General features: G+C 45.8%; 1 protein-coding gene across 1 annotated transcript in view; it reads left to right on the top strand.

Annotated features, from left to right (window-relative positions):
* tg (thyroglobulin) overlaps positions 1-24,880 on the top strand; it is a 419,486-nt gene that overhangs the window by 137,359 nt on the left and 257,247 nt on the right. Inside the window, exons 30-31 of the mRNA XM_067976982.1 lie at positions 2,780-2,917; positions 3,798-3,977. Coding sequence (XP_067833083.1) covers positions 2,780-2,917; positions 3,798-3,977 — 318 coding nt within the window. The remainder of the gene's footprint in view (positions 1-2,779; positions 2,918-3,797; positions 3,978-24,880) is intronic.

Here is a 24,880-nt window from a genome sequence, read left to right as displayed (position 1 = left end):
AGTTTTAGGGAATGAAGTTGGGCAGGTTGAAGGAGTATCAGTGGGAGAGCATTTTGGAGGCAGTGATCATAATTCAGTTAGTTTTAGCATAATTATGGAAAAGGACAAGGATAGAACAGGAGTAAAAGTTCTAAATTGGAGTAAGGCCAATTTTACTAAGCTGAGAATTGATTTAGCAAAAGTGAACTGGAAACAGCTACTTGAAGGTAAATTAGTGTCAGAGCAGTGGGAGGCATTCAAAGGGGAGATAGTGAGGGTTCAGAACAAACATGTTCTCACAAAGAAAATGGGTGGGACTGCCAAATCTAGAGCCCCCTGGATGACAAGGAGCATACAGGGTAGGATAAGGCAAAAAAGGGAAGCTTGTTTCAGATAGTGAGAGCTCAATACTGCAGAAAGCCTGAAGGAGTATAAAAAGTGCAGGAGTGAAATTAAAAAGGAAATTAGGAAAGCAAAGAGAGAGCATGAAAAAATACTGACAAGTAAAATCAAGGAAATCCCAAAGATATTTTATAAATAAATAAAGTGCAAGAGAATAACTAAGGAAAGAATAGGGCCTATTAGAGACCAAACAGGTAACCTGTGTGTGGAGGAGGAAGATGTGGGTACGGTTCTTAATGAATACTTTGCGTCTGTCTTCGCAAAAAAAGGGGGACAATGCAAAGATTATAGTTAAGGAGGAGGAGTGTGAAATATTGGATGGGATAAACATAGTGAGAGAGGAAGTATTAAGGGGTTTAGCATTTTTGAAAGTAGATAAGTCACCAGGCCCGGATGAAATGTATTCCCAGGCTGTTAAAAGAAGCAAGAGAGAAAATAACGGAAGCTCTGACCATCATTTTCCAATCCTCCCTGGCTACAGGCATGGTGCCAGAGAATTGGAGGACTGCTAATATTGTACCATTGTTTAAAAAGGGAGAAAGGGATGGACCGAGTAATTATAGGCCAGTCAGTCTAACCTCGATGTGGGAAACTTAGTGGAATCAATTCTGAAGAACAGCATAAATCCTCATTTAGAAAGGCACAGGTTAATCAAGGACAGTCAGCATGGATTTATTAAGGGAAGGTCCTGTCTGACTAACTTGATTGAATTTTTTGAGGAGGTAACAAGGAGAGTCGATGAGGGTAACGTGTTTGATGTAGTGTACATGGATTTTAGCAAAGCTTTTGACAAGATCCCACACGGCAGACTGGTCAAAAAAGTAAAAGTCCATGGGATTCAAGGGAAAGTGGCAAGTTGGATCCAAAATTGGCTCAGTGACAGGAAGCAAAGGGTAATGGTCGATGAGTGTTTTTGTGACTGGAAGGCTGTTTCCAGTGGGGTTCCGCAGGGCTCAATAGTAGTTTCCTTGTTTTTTGTGGCACATATTAATGATTTAGACTTGAATGTGTCCACCTGACCAGTTCATGATATCATCCTGCAAGTGGCAAATGGAATTCAATCCGTAGAAGTTTGAGGTAATGAGGAGGGCAAACAAGGCAAGGGAATACACAATAAATGGGAGGATACTGAGAGGTGAAGAAGAACAGAGGGACCTTGGAGTGCATGTCCTTAGATCCCAGAAGGAAGCAGGACAGATAGATAATAGTTAAAAAGGCATACAGGATGCTTTCCTGTATTAGCCGAGGCGTAGAAAGAAAGAGCAGGGAGGTCATGCTAGAACTGTATAAAACACTAGTTAGGCCAAAGCTTGACTACTGCATACAGTTCTGGTCACCACATTACAGGAAAGATGTGATTGCTCCAGAGTGGGTGCAGAGGAGATTTACGAGGATGTTGCCAAGACTGGAGAATTTTAGTTATGAGACAAGATTGGATAGGCTGGGGTTGTTTTCTTTGGAACAAAGGAGGCTGAGGGGAGATTTAATTGAGGTGTATAAAATTATGAGGGGCCTAGATAGAGTGGATAGGAAGGTCTTACTTCCCTTAGCAGAGGGGTCAGTGAGCAGGGGGCATAGATTTAAAGTAATTGGTAGAAACATTAGAGGGCAGCTGAGGAGAAATTTTTTCACCCATTTAAAAAGTACTTGGATGTGCACTTGAAGTGCCATAACCTACAGGGCTACAGACCAAGTGATGAAGCTGGATAGCTCTTCTTCGGCTGGCATAGACACAATGGGCCAAATGGGCCTAGGTTGATTCTGGGTATGGAAGGGTTGTCTTATGAGGAAAGATTGAACAAGTTGGGTCTATACTCATTGGAGTTTAGAAGAATGAGAGGAGATCTTACTGAAACATACAAGATTCTGAGGGGACTCGATAGGGTAGATGCTGAGAGGGTGTTACCCCTCATGGGGGAATCTAAAAAAAGGGGGCATAGTCTCAGAATAAGGGGTCACCCATTTAAAACGGAACTAAGGAGGAATTTCTTCTCCCAGAGGATCGTGAATCTTTGGAATTCTTTACCCCAAAAAGCTGTGGAGGCTGAGTCATGGAATACATTCAAGGCTGAATTAGACAAATTTTTGATCAGCAAGTGAGTCAAAGGATATGGGGAAAGGGCGGGAAAGTGGAGTTGAGGTAAAAAATCAGATCAGCCATGATCTCACTGAATGGCGGAACAGGGTCGAGGGGCTGAATGGCCTACTCCTGCTCCTATCTCTTATGATCTTGTTATGGTATCCTTCTGTGCCATAACTTTCTATGATTCTATGATACACGGATGTATTTTACTATTTTGGATGCGTGAAAAAGATGGTAGTCGCCATTATGTGCAAGCTTTCGATGATGGGTTTAGGGGTCAATGTAGATTAAGAAATTGCTTTTTATGTTGAACAGAAACCGCCAGGGAACTTTTCTCAAGGTTGGACTCCAGGCTTGTCCAGGTAGATCTGAACCAGTCTGTTCCGAACCAACGTTACCAGCTCTTCAAGCATCAGTTTCCAACTACACGGGCTGAGTTGTGGTGCCTGGCACGTAAGTAGCTCAGTTTAGATCAATCTCATCTATTTTTGATTGATTTTGTGTCTTATTGCCCTATTTTAAAACTGAAACTTTGGTCTGTAACTACCAATGTTAAGAAAGAACTTATGAAATAACTTGCATTTATATAGCGCATTTCACAACCTCAGGAAGTCCCGAAACAACACAGGACATGTTTATTAAAGGGGTTGTGTCTTCCATGACAAAATCTTATTTTGTGAAAGAAAGAACTTGCATTTATAAAGCGCCTTTTATGACCTCAGGACATCCCAAAGTGCTTTACGGCCAATGAAGTACTTTTGAAGTGCAGTCACTTTGGTAATGTGGGAAATGCGGCATCCAGTTTGCCCACAATAAGGTTCCACAAACAGCAATGTGACGATGAACAGATAATCTGTTTTTCAGTGATGTAGTTTGAGGAATAAATATTGGCCAAGAAAAACTCCCCTGATCTTCTTCAATGTTGTGCCATGGGATCTTTTACATCCACCTGAGAGAGGAGATGGGGCCTTGGTTTAATAACTCATCCGAAAGACAGCACCTCCAACAGTGCAACGTTCCCTCAGTACTGCACTGAAGTGTTAGCATAGATTTTGTACTCAAATCCCTGAAGTGGGACTTGAACCCACAACCTTTCTGACTCGTAGGCCAGAGTGCTACCCACTGAGCCACAGCTAACACCTTCACTCAAGTTCCAATACTTCCAGGGGCAGGGAGTGGGGAGTGTTACACTCAAAGTAACCAGGCTCAAATTTGCACTGTTTTGAACAAAAAGTGTGAGGTGTTCCTTGGAGTGTCCAAACTGGCCCAATTTGGGATGGAATTGTGTTTTTGTTGATCAGTGAGCAAGTTTCTCCATTTTGTTTTTTTTCAGGTTGTACAGAGGAGAACTTTTGCAAAGTGGCATCTTTACAGGACAACGGGGCCCTGCATTATGAATGTGTGTTGTACCCGGACACGCAACTTTGTCAACCTAGTAGTGACCCTGATTCTTCCGCAACGAACTGCGGCCTTGTCCTACCTGAGGAACCGCAAGTACTGTACAGGAAGAAGGGTGAGTCACTCGTTGCTGCTTTACAGAAAATAAGAACATAAGAACATATGAAATAGGAGCAGGAGTAGACCATACGGCCCCTCGAGCCTGCACCACCATTCAATAAGATCATGGCTGATCTTCGACCTCAACTCCACTTTCCCACCCTATCCCCATATCTTGATTCCCTTAGTGTCCAAAAATCTGTTGATCTCAGTTTTGAATGTATTTAACGACTGAGCATCCATAGCCCTCTGGGGTAGAGAATTCCAAAGGTTCACAACCCTCCCTTATCCTGAGACTTGATTCTCCAGCCAGGGGAAACAGCATAAGAACATACGAATTAAGAGCAGGAGTAGGCCATTCGGCCCCTCGAGCCTGCTCTGCCATTTGATAAGATCATGGCTGACCTGATTGTGATCTCAACTCTACTTTCCCGTCTACCTACTATAACCATTGATTCCCTTGTTAATCAGGAATCTATCTAACTCAGCCTTAAAAATATTCAATGACCCTGCCTCCACCGCTCTCAGGGGAAGGGAGTTCCACAGACTCAGGACCCTGTGAGAAAAAAATTCTCCTCATCTCCATCTTAAATGGAAGACCCCTTATTATTAAAACTGTGGCCCCTAGTTCTAGTCTCTCCCACAAGGGGAAACATCCTCTCAGCCTCTACCCCTTCAAGACCCCTCAGGATCTTATATGTTTCAATAAGATCACCTCTCATTCTGCCCCTCTTCCCACCCCCCCTGATCTTCCCCTCTTCCCCGCCCCCCCCACCCTGGTCTTCCGTTCCAGTGCCGGATGACGTCTGGCTCTCTCTCTTTCTCATCCCCCTCCCCTCGCGTTGCAGCTCCTGATGGCAGCCAGCCTGTCAATCAGACTAGCTGCTGGGCGCGAAACCCGGAGAGGACGTTAATCATCATCAATCAACGTGCGATCGCGTCGGAAACGGTAAGTTTTGTTCATGCGGGTTTGCCACGCACACCTTCACCGCCCCCACCCCCCACCACTGCCAACCCATTGTAAAATCGAGCCCCTTATATCCTCTTCACAACTTACTTTTCCACCTATCTTTGTGTCATAAGCAAATTTTGCAACCATATATTCGGTCTCCTAATCCAAGTCATTGATGTAGATTGTAAATAGTTGAGGCCCAAGCACTGATCCCTGTGGCAGTCCACTTGTTACATCATGGGAACCTGAAAATGACCCATTTATGCCAACTCTCTGTTTCCTGTTAGCTAACCAATCCTTTATCCATGCTAACATGTTACCCCCTATGCCATGAGCTCTTATTTTGTGTAGTAGCTTTTGATGTGGCACCTTGTCAAAAGCCTTCTGGAAATCCAAGTACACCACATCCACAGGATCCCCTTTATCCACGTTGCTTGTTACTTCCTCAAAGAACTCTAATAAATTAGTCAAACATGATTTCTCAGCATCTACCCTGTCAAGCAATATAAGAATTTTATATGTTTCATTCTTCTAAACTCCAGAGAATACTGGCCCATTCTACTCAATCTCTCCTCAAAGGAGAACCCTCTCATCCTAGGAATCAATCCAGTGAACATTCGTTGTACCCCCACTAAGGCATATCATTCCTTAGGTAAGGAGACCAAAACTGTACATAGTACTTCAGGTATGGTCTCACCAAAACCCTGTATAATTGCAGCAAGACTTCCTTGCTCTTATATTTCAACCCCTTGCAATAAAGGTTAACATACCATTTGCCTTCCTAACTGCTTGCTGTACCTGCATGTTAACTTTCTGTGATTTTGTACAAGAACATCCAAATCCCTTTGAATACCAACATTCACTAGTTTCTCACCTTTTAAAAAATATTTTGCTTTTCTATTCTTCCTACCAAAGTGGATAATTTCACATTTCCCCACATTATACTCCATCTGTCACCTTCTCGCCTACTCACTTAACCTGTCTATATGCCTTTGCAGACTCTTTGCGTCCTCCTCACAGCTTACTTTCCCACCGAGCTTTGTATCGTCAGCAAACTTGGATACGTTACACTCAGCCTCCTCATCCAAGTCATTGATATAGATTGTAAATAGCTGAGGCCCAAGCACTGATCCTTGTGGCACTCCACTAGTTACAACCTGCCAACCCGAAAATGACCTGTTTATTCCTACTCTGTGTTTTCTGTCCATCAACCAATCCTCAATCCATGTTATTATATTACCCTCAATCCAATGAGCCATAATCTTGTGTAACAACCTCTTGTGTGGTTGTTAAATAGTTAAATACCATGCAGACCAGGATGGTCCCATGATTGATAATTGGTCTTTGTGAAGGGATAGGTTACAGTACATAGAAACAGACTGCTTCCAGTGGTTGAGGGGTCTTGAATGAGGGAACATAGATATAAGATTAACTGTAAGGGATTTAGGACAGAGAGCAGGAGAAACGTTTTTACATGGAGTGTTGTGATATTGTGGAATGTACAAGCAGAGTTACTGATTGTCAACGTCTGTGAATAGATGGTTGAAGGAAAAGGGAATAAAGGGATATGGGAACAGGGCGGGCACCTGAGATTAGGACAACTGCTTGTGTGAAGGATGAACACCAACATTGACTGAGCCAAATAACCTGTTTCCATGTTGTAATTGTATGTAATTTCTATGCAATTCTATGTCATTGTAGGTAATTGTATGTAATTCTATTTAATTTCTATATCATTCTATTTAACTTAGCTGAGCTCATCTGAAGTGACGGGTTGCTACAATTGTTAACCTGGCCATGGGCTAAGAAGGGGGGAAAATAAAACTGTGAGAGTTCTCACACCCAGCCGTTATCCAATAACTCTTGCTGGAAAGCGTGCTTGTGGGGATGTGACATGACAGAGCACAAAGAAGTGATGCCATGTTTCAATAACTCAGGATGCAATCAGATAAGACACACGCACAACCAGTACAACAGAGTCATCTGGCTGTTTAGAGACGTTTCGGGGGAGCTGTAACATGCTGTGATGCTCAGCCCAATTTTATTCATTTATTCTCAGTGCGTTGCAACTTCAGCCAAATCCCAGATTTTCATTATTTGTGGAGCGTTGCTGGGGGCTCTTATTCACTTTTTTTAATAGTCAGCAGAAAGACTCTCCATGGAGATTGCACTGTTCGAGAAATTGCATGACACAATGATTGGTTATTTACCAACAACACATAAAAGTGTGGATTCGCTGAAGGAGGCTGTCTCATCATGTGCATTTGCTGCAGTGTCTGTCATCAACTTCTGTCAGTTAGCTGCTTTGAACAACATTCCGTTTTCTTATTCCTCGTTGCCCATTGTCTATGAGTCAGGGCCACACTGAAGAGGCTGCTTCAGATCGGAACACTTCTGCAACCTCACAGCAGGGCAGTGGTAAAAAAATCAGAATCTGCACTGTAGGTCTGAACTACCTGTGAGCAACACCACGGGAGATTCACTAGCATAGATTATACAATCGACACACCCGTACATCTGCGCCCAGAGACACATGTAATCAAGGTTTAAAGCAAATACACAGCGTAAAACTCGACTCATTATAATGGCTCTGCCCCCAGGCTGAAGAGCAGTACACGCAAATAGTGCATGTGATGGAGGCCATCCGTTCCTTCCCTGGCAGACTGTGACCAAATGTTGATTGCTCCTTGTCTGAAGAGTCCTAAACTCGCCTTCCTGAGTCCATTCCACACATCTGATTCTCTGCACGTGGGGGAAGTAAATTCCTTCCAATTTGCATTGTTGCTTAATTTTTTGTTCATGGCCTTTAGTTCCTCATTCCCAGTTCGAGTTAATATGTTTAAATTTGTCTGTTTTGATTTCAGAGGAAACAATTTATATTTTACAAAAACATTTCATAAAGATGTTTTTAAGTTAATTTGCAAAAAAGCCAGGGGAGAGATGAGGAGAATTTTTTTTTAACTCAGTGAGTTGTTACGATCTGGAATGCATTGCCTTACAGGGTGGTGGAAGCAGATTCAATAGTAACTTTCAAAAGGGAATTGGATAAATACTTAAAAAGGGTAAATTTGCAGGGCTATGGGAAAAGAGCAGAGGAGTGGTACTAATTGGTAGTTCTTTCAAAGAACCTGCATAGGCACGATGAGTCGAATGGCCTCTTTCTGTGCTGTATGATTCTATGATTCTATGATAAAGTACTGCTTAAAGAGCCAAACCACCACCTGGTGATGGAATACCAGGCTGCTTCTCAAATTTAGCAAAGCAGTTTTCCCTTTTAGATAAAGCGATAGAGTCTGGTCTGTGGTGCTTTATCTGAAAGAACCATATCAAGAACATATAAATTGGGCATGTTCTCACTGGAAAAGAGATGGTTGAGAGCTGATATGATTGATGTTTTTAGGATTCTAAAGGGATTAGATAATGCAAACCATGACAAGCTATTTCAACTTGTCCAGAACAGTAGAACCAGAGAACACGGCCTGTGCTTGAAGGGGGGTAAATTCAAAACTAAACTGCGGAAACATTTCAGTGAGAGAGTGGTCAATCTATGGAACAGACTCCCTAGGGAGATAATGGAAGCAGGTAGTATTGATTCATTTAAATGCAAATTAGGTAGATTTCTTTCAGAAAATAACATTTTGGGATACAGTAAATGAGTAATTTGAGACGTGTAGCCTGAGAGGAAAAATGTGACTTTGGATCTATGGTTCCCAAAGCTTTCCACCACTGGGGTTTTCCTCGCCTCATTTCTGGGTCTGTTGTAGACTGATTGATGAAGATTGATTGCCATGATTAGTCAACAACTCCATTATCATTGCATCATGTGAAAAAATTGTGCTCATATTAAATTGCACAGAGTGATAATCGTAACCTAAGTGTTCTAATGAAATTCCTCTGTCCTTTTAACAAAGGCACTAACCTATTTAAAATTATTTGCTCAACATTTCATTAAAATAATGAACAAATGAATTTCATGTGAGCGCATTTGTTACTGATATCACACACTGTGATTTTAACCCTAGACTATAGTGGAGTAGTAGTGATGTTTTTTTCCAGTTGTACAGAGCCTTGGTCAGACCCCACTTGGAGTACTGCATTCTGTTTTGGGCATCGCACCTCAGGAAAGATATATTGTCCTTGGAGGGGTAAGAACATAAGAACATAAGAAATAGGAGCAGGAGTAGGCCAATCGGCCCCTCGAGCCTCCTCCGCCATTCAATAAGATCATGGCTGATCTGATCCTAACCTCAAATCTAAAGAACACAAGAAGTAGGAGCAGGACCCGGCCACTCAGCCCCTGGACCCGCTTCGCCAACCACAGGGCCTTGACCGATCCGAACTCAGCTTCATGTCCAATTTCCTGCCCGCTCCCCGTAACCCCTAATTCCCTTTACTTCCAGGAAACTGTCTATTTCTGTTTTAAATTTATTTAATGATGTAGCTTCCACAGCTTCCTGGGGCAGCAAATTCCACAGACCTACCACCCTCTGAGTGAAGAAGTTTCTCCTCATCTCAGTTTTGAAAGAGCAGCCCCTTATTCTAAGACTATGCCCCCTAGTTCTAGTTTCACCCATCCTTGGGAACATCCTTACCGTATCCACCCGATCAAGCCCCTTCACAATCTTATATGTTTCAATAAGATCGCCTCTCATTCTTCTGAACTCCAATGAGTAGAGTCCCAATCTACTCAACCTCTCCTCATATGTCCACCCCTCATCCCCGGGATTAACCGAGTGAACCTTCTTTATACTGCCTCGAGAGCAAGTATGTCTTTTCTTAAGTATGGACACCAAAACTATATGCAGTATTCCAGGTGTGGTCTCACCATTACCTTATATAACTGCAGCAATACCTCCCTGTTTTTATATTCTATCCCCCTAGCAATAAAAGCCAACATTCCGTTGGCCTTCTTGATCACCTGCTGCACTAGCATACTAACTTTTTGATTTTCTTGCACTAGGACCCCAGATCCCTTTGTACTGCAGTGCTTTCCAGTTTCTCGCCATTAAGATAATAACTTGCTCTCTGATTTTTCCTGCCAAAGTGCATAACCTCACGTTTTCCAATATTGTATTGCATCTGCCAAATCTCCGCCCACTCACCCAGCCTGTCTATATCCCCTTGTAGGTTTTTTATGTCCTCCTCACTCTCTACTTTCCCTCCCATCTTTGTATCATCTGCAAACTTTGATATGTTACACTCGGTCCCCTCCTCCAAATTGTTAATATAGATTGTAAAGAGTTGGGGACCCAGCACCGACCCCTGCGGAACACCACTGGCTACTGGTTGCCAGTCCGAGAATGTACCATTTATCATCGCAGATTCACTAGAATGATACTAAGGATTAAAGGGTTAAATTATGAGGATGGTTAGCATAAATTTGGTTTGTATTCCCTTGAGTTTGGAAGGTTGAGGGGTGATCTAATCGAGGTCTTTAAAATGATAAAATGGATTTGATGGGGTAGATATAGAGAAACAAGTTACTCTGGTGGGGGAATCCAGAACAATCTTAAAATTAGAGTTAGGCCATTTAGGAGTGAAATCAGGAAGCATTTTTTCACACAAAGTGTAGTAGAAATCTGGAACGCTCTCCCCCCAAAAGGCTGTGGATCCTGGGTTACTTAAAATTTTTCAGACTGCGATCAATAGATTTTTATTAGGTAAGGGTATCAAGGGATATGGAACAATGGTGGGTAAATGGGGTTGATTTTCAGATCAGCCATGTTCTAATAGAATGACAGAACAGGCTTGAGGGGCTGAATGGGCTACTCCTGTTCCTATGCTATTGAGCTAACAGGACAGATCTGTGCTGAGTTAGTTTTTCTGAATCATGGTAGTGGTAGTGGTGCTACAACTGTCCTTTGTGTTCTTGGTCTAAGGAGAGGAAGGAATCAGTCATGGGTCCCACTACTGACTGCTGGCCAGTGACTCTCCTGGAAAGTGTGGGTACAACGAGGACAGGATCAGGCTTGATTTTGATGCTCACCAAGGTCAATTATCTCGCAGGCACTTTTGGGGGTAATAAAGGGATTTGGGAACAGGGCAGGCACATGGGATTAGGACAACTGCTTGTGTGGAGGATAAACACCAACACCGACTCGTCAGGGCAAATGGCCTGTTTCCATTGAGACCCCGTGACACCAATAGGGCCTCACACACTGAGAGCACCCTATCAGAAAATAGCCGATGCAGGGTCAGCGGATGGGAAATCGAGGCAGCGCACCCCTGATTTACTGATTAAATGCCTGTTGTGTACTCGGTCCTAACAGTGGTGGGGGTCTTGGAAAATTTGCCCCATAAACTGCTTAGACTGACACATGAGGAATGAGTGCCTGCTAGCGCCCATTGATTCATTTCCCCACATGAGTCAGTGACAGAAGAGCTGGGGGTGGGGTGGGGGAGGGTTGCAATTGAGGGAGTGGCTCCACCTACAAAACATTCTTGCTTTCACCTGCATCTTCCTCTACTCTGCAGTGCTGAAGCAAATATTAGAATGAAAAATATTTGTGTTATTATCAGTGACCCTGTGTCCCATGGTGGTTGTACCAAGAAGCTGCTGTCCTGCTCATGCCTTCACCGCCTCGAGGCTCTTCCCCTTATGTCGGACCAGTATGTTGGAGCAGGCCAATACTTCATGTCACTTGGTACACCTGATGATTTTGGGCACTGGAGACTGATGGAAATGTGTTTCCTTTGTTCACTGAGTGTCTGTGCTCAAAGTTTCTGAGCTCAAGGAGCAGCTGGGGACACTCCATCACATACAGAATGCTGAAGGGCTCCTGGAATGCACATTGCAGGAGGTGGTCACCCCACGGGTGGAGGAAGTTAATGAGGAAGGGAAGTGGGTGATCAAACATCAGGGTGGGGACAGGAGGCAGTACAGAGATCCCCTGATAGTTTTGAATTTAACAGTTGCTCACCAATCGTGTTTTCTGAAAGCAGAATTAAGCTTTTCAGATTCCCACCCATGCAACCCGGCCGTCCCCTTCCTGCTCACTGATTTCTCCAACCTTCAAAATCGCCTCACAATCTTTGTGCTGTTTCTCTCCTGCACTTGTGCTAATTTTCAACAGTCAGCTGTTTTCCTGTTCCTTCCCCCACCCTTCTCCCCAGTGCAAATAGTGCAATCCAGAGTTGGAAAAGCAGAGAGTTGGCAGTGAAGCTGGTGGGTTCAGCAGCATCTGGAGATTGAGTGGTAGACTTGCTAGCATGAAGGCTATGCAAATTGGAAATGGAAGCTGATGGGGAAGCAGTTTGGGAGGGGCAGCCACCCCAATACAGATGGAGGAAGAAAACAGCTAGAAAAGAAGGAAGGTCAGAAGGAATAGAGGACAGCTGACAGGAACCACTAAGGGAGGAACTGGCAGGCAAGAACCAAGCTAAACCCTAGCTGGGGAACAGAGAGCTGGAGGAACAACTTCTAGAGCGAGGTCATCTTGGGTGGCAGCATGAGTTTGGACATGATCACTGCACGTAGATTGAATAACACAGGCAGTTGGCTCAGATCCTCTGAGTATTCCAGCAATTATTTATTGCAGATTTTGTCTATTTTAGTCAGACAATTAATGACTTCTTAAATGTAATTGATTATATACCCTCTCTTTTTTTTGTCTCTCGTAGGCTTAGTAGTAATCTAATAAAAAGAGGCATGGCAGGGCACCTCTGTCCCATTGAATGCACATCCTGTGCCATGTGGGAACTCCAAGATGCTTCTCGTGTCCTGGATGGCCACATGTGCAGGAAGTGTCGTCAGCTGGAGGAGCTCGAGCTCCGGGATTCGGAGCTTGAGCAGCAGTTGGCGTCATTGCAGTGCATCTGCGAGGCTGAGAGCTACATGGATAGCACGTTTCTGGAGAGGTCACCCCGCAGCTTAGGAGTGAGCAGGCAGAAAGGGAACGGGTGACTGCCAGACAGACAAGGAGGACCAGGCAGGTAGTGCAGGAGTCCCCTAAGTGCATCTCGCTCTCTAACAGATATAAACTGGTGAGGGAGAGGGTTCGTCTGGGGAGTGCAGCCAGAGCCAAGTCCACAGCAGCATGGGTGGCTCAGCTGTACGGGGTGGGGGCGGGAGGGGGGGGAGGAGAAAGGTCAGGAGAGCAATAGTGATAGGGGGTTCAATAGTTAGGGGAACAGACAGGCGTTTCTCCAGCCGCAGATGTGATTGCAGGATGGTATGTTGCCTTCCTGGTGCCATGTTCAAGGGTGTCATTGAGCGACTGCTGCTGAACATTCTGAGGGGGGGGGGGCGGGGGAGGGTGAACAGCAAGAGGTCATGGTCCATATCTGTACCAATGACATAGGTAGAAAGAGGGATGAGGACCTGCAGGCAGATTTTAAGGAGCTAGGAAAGAGAATAATAGGCAGGACCTCAAAGATAGTAATCTCCGAATTACTGCCGGTGCCACGTGCTGCTGGGGAGGGTTTAAACTAGCTTGGCAGGGGGATGGGAACCCGAGCTTAGATTCAGAAGGGAGAGAAGCAGAGCTGGAAATGAAAGGCAGGCAATTAGTAAGCGAGTTTGGAAGGCAGAGGAAACAAAGGTTAGAAAATAGACAACGAAGGAGTTTGGCAGTGCTTAATGGTATATACTTCAATGCAAGGAGTCTAGTGAATAAGGCAGATGAACTGAGGGCACAGATAGACACGTGGAAGTATGATATCTTAGCTATTACAGAAACATGGTTTAAAGAGAGGCAGGAATGGCAGCTCAATGTTCCTGGTTACAGGGTTTTCAGACGAGATAGAGAGGGGGATAAAAAAGGAGGGGCGTGCCAATATTGGTAAAGGAAACAATTACAGCTGTGAGGAGGGATGATATGTTAGAAGGATTATCAAATGAGGCCATATGGGTTGAACTAAAGAACAAAAGGTGCACTCACACTACTGGGAGTGTACTATAGACCTCCGAACAGTCAGAGGGAGATAGAAGAGCAAACATGTAGGCAAATTTCTGAGAAGAATTGAAGATAGAATCAGTGTAAAAGGTATAGAGGGCGCAGAATTCTTAAAATGCATTCAGGAGAACTTTTTTAGCCAGTACATAGCAAGCCCAACAAGAGAGGGAGCAGTTCTGGACTTAGTTTCAGGGAATGAAGCTGGGCAGATGGAAGGAGTATCAGTGGGAGAGCATTTTGGTGGTAGTGATGATAACTCAGTTAGATTTAGCATAGTTATGGAAAAGGACAAGGATAGAACAGGAGTAAAAGTTCTCAATTGGAGAAAGGACAATTTTACTAAGCTGAGAAGTGATTTAACAAAAGTGGACTGGAAACAGCTACTTGAAAGTAAATCGGTGTCAGAAGTGGGAGGCATTCAAGGGGGAAATAGTGAGGGTCCAGAGCAAATATGTTCAATAACGAAAAAGGGTGGGACTGCAAAATCTAGAGCCCTCTGGATGTCAAGGAGCATACAGGGTAAGATAAGGCAAAAAAGGGAAGACACCGAGAACTCAATACTGTAGGAAGCCTAGAGGAGTATAGAAAGTGCAGGAGTGAAATTAAAAAGGAAATTAGGACAGCAAAGAGAGGGCATGAAAAAATACTGACAAGTAAAATCAAGGAAATCCCAAAGATGTTTTATAAAAACATGAAGAGCAAGAGAATAACTAAAGAAAGAGTAGGGCCTGTGTGGAGGCAGATGAGGTTCTTAATGAATACTTAGCGTCTGTCCTCACAAAAGAGAGGGACGATGCAAACATTGTAGTTAAGGAGGAGGAGGAGTGTGAAATATTGGATAGGACAAACATAGTGAAGGAGGACATATTAAGGGGTTTAGCATCTTTGAAAGTAGATAGAATCATAGAAAGTCATGGTACAGAAGGAGGCCGTTCAGCCCATCATGTTCATGCTGGCCGAAAAAGAGCTATCCAGCTTAATCCCACTTTCCAGCACTTGGTCCGTAGCCCTGTAGGTTACGGCACTTCAAGTGTATATCCAAGTACCTTTTAAATGAGTTGAGGGTTTCTGCCTCAACCACCCTTTCAGGCAGTGAGTTCCAGACCCCCACCACCCTCTGGGTGAAAAAAATTCTCCTCAGCTCCCCTCTAATCCTTCAACCAATTACTTTAAATCTATGCCCCCTGGTCACTGACCCCTCTGCTAAGGGAAATCGGTCCTCCCCCTACACTCTATTTAGTCCCGTCTTAATTTTATATACTTCAATTAAATCTCCCCTCAGCCCCAGCATGTGTGTGATTCAGTATCACACACGGCCCAGCATGTGTGTGACTCAGGATCACACTGTCCAGTATGTGTGTGACTCGGTATCGCACTGCCCAGCGTGTGTGTGACACGGTATCACACTGCCCAGCGTGTGTGTGACTCGGTATCACACGGCCCAGCGTGTGTGTGACTCGGTATCACACTGTCCAGCGTGTGTGTGACACGGTATCACGCGGCCCAGCGTGTGTGTGACTCGGTATCACACGGCCCAGCGTGTGTGTGACACGGTATCACACGGCCCAGCGTGTGTGTGACACGGTATCACGCGGCCCAGCGTGTGTGTGACACGGCATCACACGGCCCAGCGTGTGTGTGACTCGGTATCACACGGCCCAGCGTGTGTGTGACACGGTATCACGCGGCCCAGCGTGTGTGTGACACGGCATCACACGGCCCAGCGTGTGTGTGACTCGGTATCACACTGCCCAGCGTGTGTGTGACTCGGTATCACACTGCCCGGCGTGTGTGTGACACGGTATCACACGGCCCGGCGTGTGTGTGACACGGTATCACACGGCCCAGCATGTGTGTGACACGGTATCACACGGCCCAGCGTGTGTGTGACACGGTATCACACGGCCCAGCGTGTGTGTGACTCGGTATCACACTGTCCGGCGTGTGTGTGACTCGGTGTCACACGGCCCGGCGTGTGTGTGACTCGGTGTCACACGGCCCGGCGTGTGTGTGACTCGGTGTCACACGGCCCGGCGTGTGTGTGACACGGTGTCACACGGCCCGGCGTGTGTGTGACTCGGTGTCACACGGCCCGGCGTGTGTGAGACTCGGTGTCACACGGCCCGGCGTGTGTGTGACTCGGTGTCACACGGCCCGGCGTGTGTGTGACACGGTGTCACACGGCCCGGCGTGTGTGTGACTCGGTGTCACACGGCCCGGCGTGTGTGAGACTCGGTGTCACATGGCCCGGCGTGTGTGAGACTCGGTGTCACACGGCCCAGCGTGTGTGTGATTCATAGAACCATAGAAACATGGAAAATTTACGGCACAGAAGGAGGCCATTCGGCCCGTTATGTCTGCGCCGGCCGAAAATGAGCCACCCAGCCTAATCACACTTTTGCGCACTTGGCCCGTAGCCTTGTAGGTCACGGTACTTCAGGTGCACATCCAGGTACTTTTTAAATGAGTTGAGGGTTTCTGCTTCTACCACCCTCTCAGGCAGTGAGTTCCAGACCCCACCACCCACTGGGTGAAAAAAATTTTCTCAGCTCCCCTCTAATCCTTCTACCAATCACTTTAAATCGATGGCCCCTGGTTATTGACCTCCCTGCTAAGGGAAATAGGTCCTTCCCATCCTCTCTATCTAGGCTCCTCATAATTTTGTACACCTCAATTATATCACCCCTCAGCCTCCTCTGTTCCAAAGAGAACAACCCCAGCCTATCCAATCTTTCCTTATAACTAAAATTCTCCAGTCCTAGCAACATCCTCGTAAATCTCCTCTGTACCCTCTAGTGCAATTACATCCTTCCTGTAATGTGGTGACCAGAACTGTACACAGTACTCAAGCTGTGGCCCAGCATAACCTCCCTGCTCTTATATTCTCTGCCACGGCCAATAAAGGAAAGTATTCCATATGCCTTCTTAACCACCTTATCTACCTATCCTGCTATCTTCAGGGATCTGTGGACATGCACTCCAAGGTCCCTCACTTCCTCTACACCTTTCAGTATCTTCCCATTTATTGTGTATACCCTTGCCTTGTTTGCCCTCCCCAAATGCATTACCTCACACTTCTCCGGATTGAATTCCATTTGACACTCTTCCTGCAGTCTATAGTTTTCCTCCTCACTATCAACCATACGGCCAATTTTTGTATCATTCTTCAAACTTCTTAATCATGCCCCCACATTCAAGTCCAAATCATTAATATATATCACAAAAAGCAAGGGACCTGGTACTGAGCCCTATGGAACCCCACTGGACCATTACCCTTTGCATCCTGCCACTGAGCCAATTTTGGATCTAATTTGCCACTCTCCCTTGGATTCCATGGGCTTGTACATTTTTGACCAGTCTGCCATGTGGGACCTTGTCAAAAGCTTTGCTAAAATCCATGTAGACTACATCAAATGCACCACTCACATCAACCCTCCTTGTTACCTCCTCAAAACATTCAATCAAATCAGTTAGACACGACCTTCCCTTAACAAATCCATGCTGACTGTCCTTGATTACTCTGTGCCTTTCGAAGTGACGGTTTATTCTGTCCCTCAGAATTGATTCCAATAATTTACCCACCCCTGAGGTTAGACTGACTGGCCTGTAATTACTCGGCCTCACCCTCGCTCCCTTTTTAAACAATGGTACAACATTAGCAGTCCTCCAATCCTCCGGCACCACGCCTGTATCCAGGGAGGATTGAAAAATAATGGTCAGAGCCTCAGTTATTTCTTCCCTTGCTTCTCTTAACAGCCTGGAATACATTTCATCCGGGCCTGGTGATTTATCTACTTTCAAAGATGCTAAACCACTTAATACTTCCTCTCTCACTAAGTTTACCCCATCCAATAGTTCACTCTCCTCCTCCTTAATTACAATGTCTGCATCGTCCCCCTTTTTTGTGAAGACGGACGCAAAGTATTCATTAAGAACCATACCAACATCTTTCACCTCCGCACATAGATTACCTTTTTGGTCTCTAATAGGCCCTACTCTTTCCTTAGTTATCCTTTTGCTCTTAATGTATTTATGAAACATCATTGGGATTTCCTTGATTTTACTTGCCAATATTTTTTCATGCGCTCTCTTTGCTTTCTTAATTTCACCCCTTGCACTTTCTATACTCCTCTCGGCTTCTGTAATATTGAGTTCTCAGTGTCTGACGTAAACTTTCCTTTTATGCCTTATTTTACCCTATATGCTCCTTGACATCTAGGGGGCTCTAGATTTGGCAGCCCCACCCTTTTTCCTCATGTGTGATTCAGTATCACACTGCCTATCCTGTGTGTGATTCAGTATCACAACGCCCAACTTGTGTGTGACTCAGTATCACACCGTCCAACTTGTGTGTGACTCAGTATCACAACGCCCAGCCTGTGTGTGACTCAGTATCACAACGCCCAACTTGTGTGTGACTCAGTATAACAACGCCCAGCCTGTGTGTGACTCAGTATCACAACGCCCAGCCTGTGTGTGACTCAGTATCACACCGTCCAACTTGTGTGTGACTCAGTATCACACTGCCTAGCCTGTGTGTGTGACTCAGTATCACAACGTCCAGCCTGTGTGTGACTCAGTATCACAACGCCCAGCCTGTGTGTGACTCAGTATCACAATGCCCAGCCTGTGTGCGACTCAGTATCACACCGTCCAACTTGTGTGTGACTCAGTATCACACTGCCTAGCCTGTGTGTGTGACTCAGTATCACAACATCCAGCCTGTGTGTGACTCAGTATCACAACGCCCAGCCTGTGTGTGATTCAGTATCACAACGCCCAGCCTGTATGTGACTCAGTATCACAACGCCCAGCCTGTGTGTGACTCAGTATCACAACATCCAGCCTGTGTGTGACTCAGTATCACAACGCCCAACTTGTGTGTGACTCAGTATAACAACGCCCAGCCTGTGTGTGACTCAGTATCACAACGCCCAGCCTGTGTGTGACTCAGTATCACACCGTCCAACTTGTGTGTGACTCAGTATCACACTGCCTAGCCTGTGTGTGTGACTCAGTATCACAACATCCAGCCTGTGTGTGACTCAGTATCACAACGCCCAGCCTGTGTATGATTCAGCATCACAACGCCCAGCCTTTATGTGACTCAGTATCACAACGCCCAGCCTGTGTGTGACTCAGTATCACAACATCCAGCCTGTGTGTGACTCAGTATCACAACGCCCAGCCTGTGTGTGACTCAGTATCACACTGGCCAGCCTGTGTGTGACTCAGTATCACAACGCCCAGCCTGTGTGTGACTCAGTATCACAACGTCCAGCCTGTGTGTGACTCAGTATCACAACACCCAGCCTGTGTGTGACTCAGTATCACAACGCCCAGCCTGTGTGTGACTCAGTATCTCAACGCCCAGCCTGTGTGTGACTCAGTATCACAACGCCCAGCCTGTGTGTGACTCAGTATCACAACATCCAGCCTGTGTGTGACTCAGTATCACAACGCCCAACTTGTGTGTGACTCAGTATAACAACGCCCAGCCTTTGTGTGACTCAGTATCACAACGCCCAGCCTGTGTGTGACTCAGTATCACACCGTCCAACTTGTGTGTGACTCAGTATCACACTGCCTAGCCTGTGTGTGTGACTCAGTATCACAACGTCCAGCCTGTGTGTGACTCAGTATCACAACATCCAGCCTGTGTGTGACTCAGTATCACAACGCCCAGCCTGTGTGTGACTCAGTATCACAATGCCCAGCCTGTGTGTGACTCAGTATCACACTGGCCAGCCTGTGTGTGACTCAGTATCACAACGCCCAGCCTGTGTGTGACTCAGTATCACAACGCCCAGCCTGTGTGTGACTCAGTATCACAACGCCCAGCCTGTGTGTGACTCAGTATCACAACGCCCAGCCTGTGTGTGACTCAGTATCACAACGCCCAGCCTGTGTGTGACTCAGTATCACAACGCCCAGCCTGTGTGTGACTCAGTATCACAACGCCCAGCCTGTGTGTGACTCAGTATCACAACGCCCAGCCTGTGTGTGACTCAGTATCACAACGCCCAGCCTGTGTGTGACTCAGTATCACAACGCCCAGCCTGTGTGTGACTCAGTATCACAACGCCCAGCCTGTGTGTGACTCAGTATCACAACGCCCAGCCTGTGTGTGACTCAGTATCACAACGCCCAGCCTGTGTGTGATTCAGTATCACACTGTCCAACTTGTGTGTGACTCAGTATCACAACGCCCAGCCTGTGTGTGACTCAGTATCACAATGCCCAGCCTGTGTGTGACTCAGTATCACACTGGCCAGCATGTGTGTGACTCAGTATCACACTGGCCAGCCTGTGTGTGACTCAATATCACACTGGGCAGCTTGTGTGTGACTCAATATCACACTGGGCAGTTTGTGTGTGACTCAGTATCACACTGGGCAGTTTGTGTGTGACTCAGTATCACACTGGGCAGTTTGTGTGTGACTCAGTATCACACTGGGCAGTTTGTGTGACTCAGTATCACATCGGTGAGCATGTGTGAGACTCAGTATCACACCGGTCAGCGTGTGTGTGACCCCAGGGGCTCAAATATAGCGGGCAATGGCGGGTGCGTTGAGGGCGGGGAGGTTCTGAAAATCGCGGAAATCCAGTGGGATGACAGTTAAAGAGCCAAATGTACCTCATTGAGGTAATTAAGGCATTTTACCTGTGACAGATGAAGTGATTAGAAAGATTTTTAACTTACCTGGGCAGCTTGCCCACCGTTTCTGATTCAAGCCTGGTGAAACCAGGCTTGAAGGGTCGGGTCAGGGAAAAAGAAACAAAATAAATTAAATAAAAAAACCATAGAAGGAAGCGAAAACACAAAATGAACCCACCTTTGCACCCTGTTCCGATGTCCGATGTCTCCCTCTTCACCCCCGCCGATGTTCACCCGATGTCCCGCTCTTCACCCCCCCCCCCCCCAATGTCCTCCCGATCTTCTCCTCTGGCTCCCCTGGATCTTTCCCTCTGCCCCCCCCCCCGATCTTCCCCTCTGCCCCCCCCCCCCCCGATCTTCCCCTTTCCCCACCTCCCCCTCCCACCCCCGGTCTTCCAGTCCAGTTCCGGATGACGTCTCGCTTGCTCTCTTTCTCATCCCCACCCCCCCGCCTCGTGTTGCAGCTCCTGGTTGACAGGCTGGCTGCCGGGCGCAAACCCGGAGAGGACGTTAATCATCAGCAATCAACATACGATCGCGTCGGAAACGGTATGTTTTGTTCATGCGGGTTTGCCACGTGCACCTTCACCCCTCCCGCCCCCCCGCTGCCAACCCGCCAAGAATTGCAAAATCAACCACAATATCACAATGGTGAGCGCATTCTTCCACTGAGCCATCCATCCAGCTTATTCCAAATACTTCTTTGTGAATGTGCTGCCCTTTTAAAAGACTGTACTTAAAATCTAATTTCCTTGGTTTAACGCTGGAAAACATATTAGGCAGCTTAATGGCACTTGAAGTAATTGTCATTTTGAACATGTTTTTACATCCGTTCCAGAGCCTGGGCTCTCACTTCTTAATAACGGCCAAGAAGTGTTTGATGAAGACTCCCTTCACCATCCCAAAGCCCTCTCCCCTTCCTCCCCCCATTGCTAATTACTGCATGACAGGACATAGACGAGAGTTTACATTTCCGTAGTTTCATTCTCTCTCATGCTGTGTCGTTGCAATTGAAACAAGCTGATCGACGCTGAAAGGAACCCCCCACCTTGGACCCAAACTCAAACCTTGTTATTGTGTGTTGCCCATGGAGACAGTGTGGCATTTTCATTCCTATTTAAACAGCTGGGATCAGTTTCCTTGAACAATCCCAAGTCAGATGACAGCAACAGGTATACTGGAGCTTGGTAGCCCTGTGAGCAGCACGAAATATAGTTTTGAGGGATTCAGACCATGTGTTGCCTGTTTCTGTGTTTGTTTAAAACTCTATACAGGTTTTGAGGAAACCTCAGTGTCCTAAAGCCTGTCCTGTTTTGGATTTTTTTGTTTGGTGGGGGGAGAGGTTTGGGGTGGGGGGTAGCCTATTGAGGTGAAAACTGCGGAGGTATTTGGTAAACCCAGGAAACTTTCCCACAGAGGAATTGTGTTTATTCATTACTGCCTTACATGACGCCAGCAATAAGTAGCACCTGGGAGCATTAAAACAACGTACAGCTTGTTTATTAAAGGGGCTGTGTCTTCCATGACAAAACATTGGGCTGGATTTTTCTGGAGTGGGGCATCTCACGGCGTGCCATGTTAGTTAGACTTTTTTCTGCACTCTTCAGCTCAAAATGTTTTTTCGCTGGAAGTGCGAGCTGATAACGCCATGGTGAAGGCAATGGGCCATCTGGGACCTCAGTGAACGGTGGGACCAACAATGAAATTTAAGGATTGAGAAAGAAACAGAGGAACGACTGAGAAGGAGGGTAAAATAGAGTCAAATCAGGTTCAGAAAAGAGAGGGAAAGAAAGATTGGATTAAGAAAGGGAAGGATAAAAAGACAGAAGGGAAAAGTAAGAAAAAACATTTTTAAATATTTAATTTGACACTTTTAAAATCTCTAAGAACAATTTGCCACCTGAGGGAATGAGACTTTACAGCAAGATCTGGCCCCTTATTTTGTGAAAGATAAAAGGAAAGAACTTGCATTTATATAGCACCTTTCATGACCTCAGGACATCCCAAAACACTTTACAGCCAACAAAGTACTTTTGAAGTATCATCACTGTTGTGATGTAGGAAATGCAGCAGCCAATTTGTGCACAGCAGGGCCCCCACAAACAGCAATGTGATGATGACATGATAATCTGTTTTATTTGTGATGTTGGTTGAGGGATAAATATTGGCTAGGACACCAGGGAGAACTTCCCAGCTCTTCTTCAAAATAGTTCCATGGGATTTTTTACATCCACCTGAGAGGGAAGAAGGGGCAACGGTTTAACGTCTCATGTGAAAGACTGCCGCACTGACAGTGCAGTACTCCCTCAGTACTGCATTGAAGTATTGGCCTAGATTTTGTGCTCAGGTCTTTGGAGTGGTACTTGAACCCACAACCTCTTTGCGAATGGAAATCCGTTTCCAGTGGTGTGCCACAGGGCTCAGTGTTGGGTTCCTTGCTGTTTGTGGTATATATTAATGATTTGGACTTGAATGTAGGGGGCACGATTGGCAAATTTGCAGATGAAACAAAAATTGGCCGTGTAGTTGATAGTGAAGAGGATAGCTGTAGCCTCCAAGAAGATATCAATGGGTTGATGGAGTGGGCGGAAAAGTGGCAAATGGAGTTCAATCTGGAGAAGTGTGAGATAATGCACTTAGGGAGGGCAAACAGTAAAAGGGAATACGCAGTAAACTGGAATATATTGAGAGGGGTAGAGGAAGTGAGAGACCTTGGAGTGCATGCGCACAGGTCCCTGAAGGTGGCAGTACAGGTAGATAAGGTTGTGAAGAAGGCATACAGAATGCTCTCCGTTATTAGCCGAGGTATAGAATACAAAAGCAGGGATGTAATGATGGAACTGTATAAAACGCTGGTAAGGCCACAGGTGGAGTATTGTGCGCAGTTCTGGTCACCACATTACAGGAAGGACGTAATTGCTCTGGAGAGAGTGCAGAGAAGATTTACAAGAATGTTGCCAGGGCTTGAAAATTGCAGCTACGAGGAGAGATTGGATAGGCTGTGGTTATTTTCCTTGGAGCAGAGGAGGCTGAGGGGAGACTTGATTGAGGTGTACAAAATTATGAGGGGCCGAGATAGAGTAGACAGGAAGTACCTGTTTCCCCCAGCGGAGAGTTCAAGAACTAGAGGTAATAGATTTAAGCTGATTTGCGGAAGGATTAGAGGGAACATGAGGAAAAACGTTTTTACCCAGAGGGTGGTGGGTGTATGGAATTCGCTGCCCGAATTGGTGGTAGAGGCAGGGACCCTCAACTCTTTTAAGAAGTACCTGGACCTGCACCTAAAGTGCTGTAAGCTGCAGGGCTATGGACCGAGTGCTGGAAGATGGGATTAGAATGGGCACCTGGTTGTTCTTCAAGCCGGCGCGGACACGATGGGCCAAATGGCCCCCTTCTGAGCTGTATCTTTTCTATGGTTCTGTGGTTCTATCCTTCTGACTCAGAGGTGAGTGATACCAGCTGAACCATGATGTTGGTAGAGGGAGAAAAGAAGAAGGGCTTTGTGTCACTTGTATCACAAGGACATCACACACAAGTGATGTGATGACACATTTTAATGTTATGAATAAGGAACATTTTGCTGGACATCTCTTTGGAAAAACAATGACCCTTTAAACCAATAGCTTCATGGTTGTCCATCTGCACAATGCAACTGTTCCACGTGCTTGTTGGTTGGATACAGGAAGTGATTTGCAGCTCTTTCCTGATGGCTTCATGAGTTATCCCACGAGGAGCTGAGCCGCACAAAGTTCAATCCCAATCTCTGCCAAGGGCACCATCAGGAGCGCTACAGTTGGCCTCAGTGTCCCTGGGTCAGGGACAAAGATCAGCCTGTGCTCCTGCCCCTGATTGCATGCCAGTGAATGTGGATGTGTGTGGGTGAGTATGGGATTCACAACAGCAACAAACTTTAATTTATATAATGACTTTGTCATAAAAAATGACCAAAGCACCTTACAGAGCGGGGAGAAAAAAAATAAGCATTGATAAGGGAAGACGCTAGAGGCATGGAAGGAGAGATCAGGAGGGGTGACTGGTTTGGATTTATTACAGAACAAGGTATCTCAAATGTAATGTGGAGAAAGGGGTATGGGGTGCAGTCAGTTAATGTGCCCTAATTCCAGTTTATTTTTTGTTTTCCTTCATGTAAAGTTAATTTTCCCAGCCACAGGACGTTTGGGAATCCATAAAAACTTTCCTTGCAATGTTTTGTTCCATTTCTGAAGTAAATGTGACCAAATAAATGCCCAGGTCTTGGGTGAGGCCTAATAAGAAGACCATTTTGTTTTTTGTTTTCTGCCAATTTCTACTCACTCGCTTGCATCATATTGCTGATGACACGTCTAAAATTTGGATTCTGAACATGCAAGGCACTGGCACTAATCGTTATTTTTGTTCCAAAAACAGCAGAGTAT

Source organism: Heptranchias perlo, chromosome 3 (assembly GCF_035084215.1).
Source record: "Heptranchias perlo isolate sHepPer1 chromosome 3, sHepPer1.hap1, whole genome shotgun sequence".
NCBI lineage: Eukaryota > Metazoa > Chordata > Chondrichthyes > Hexanchiformes > Hexanchidae > Heptranchias > Heptranchias perlo.
This window is presented reverse-complemented; position numbering and strand designations above follow the sequence as displayed.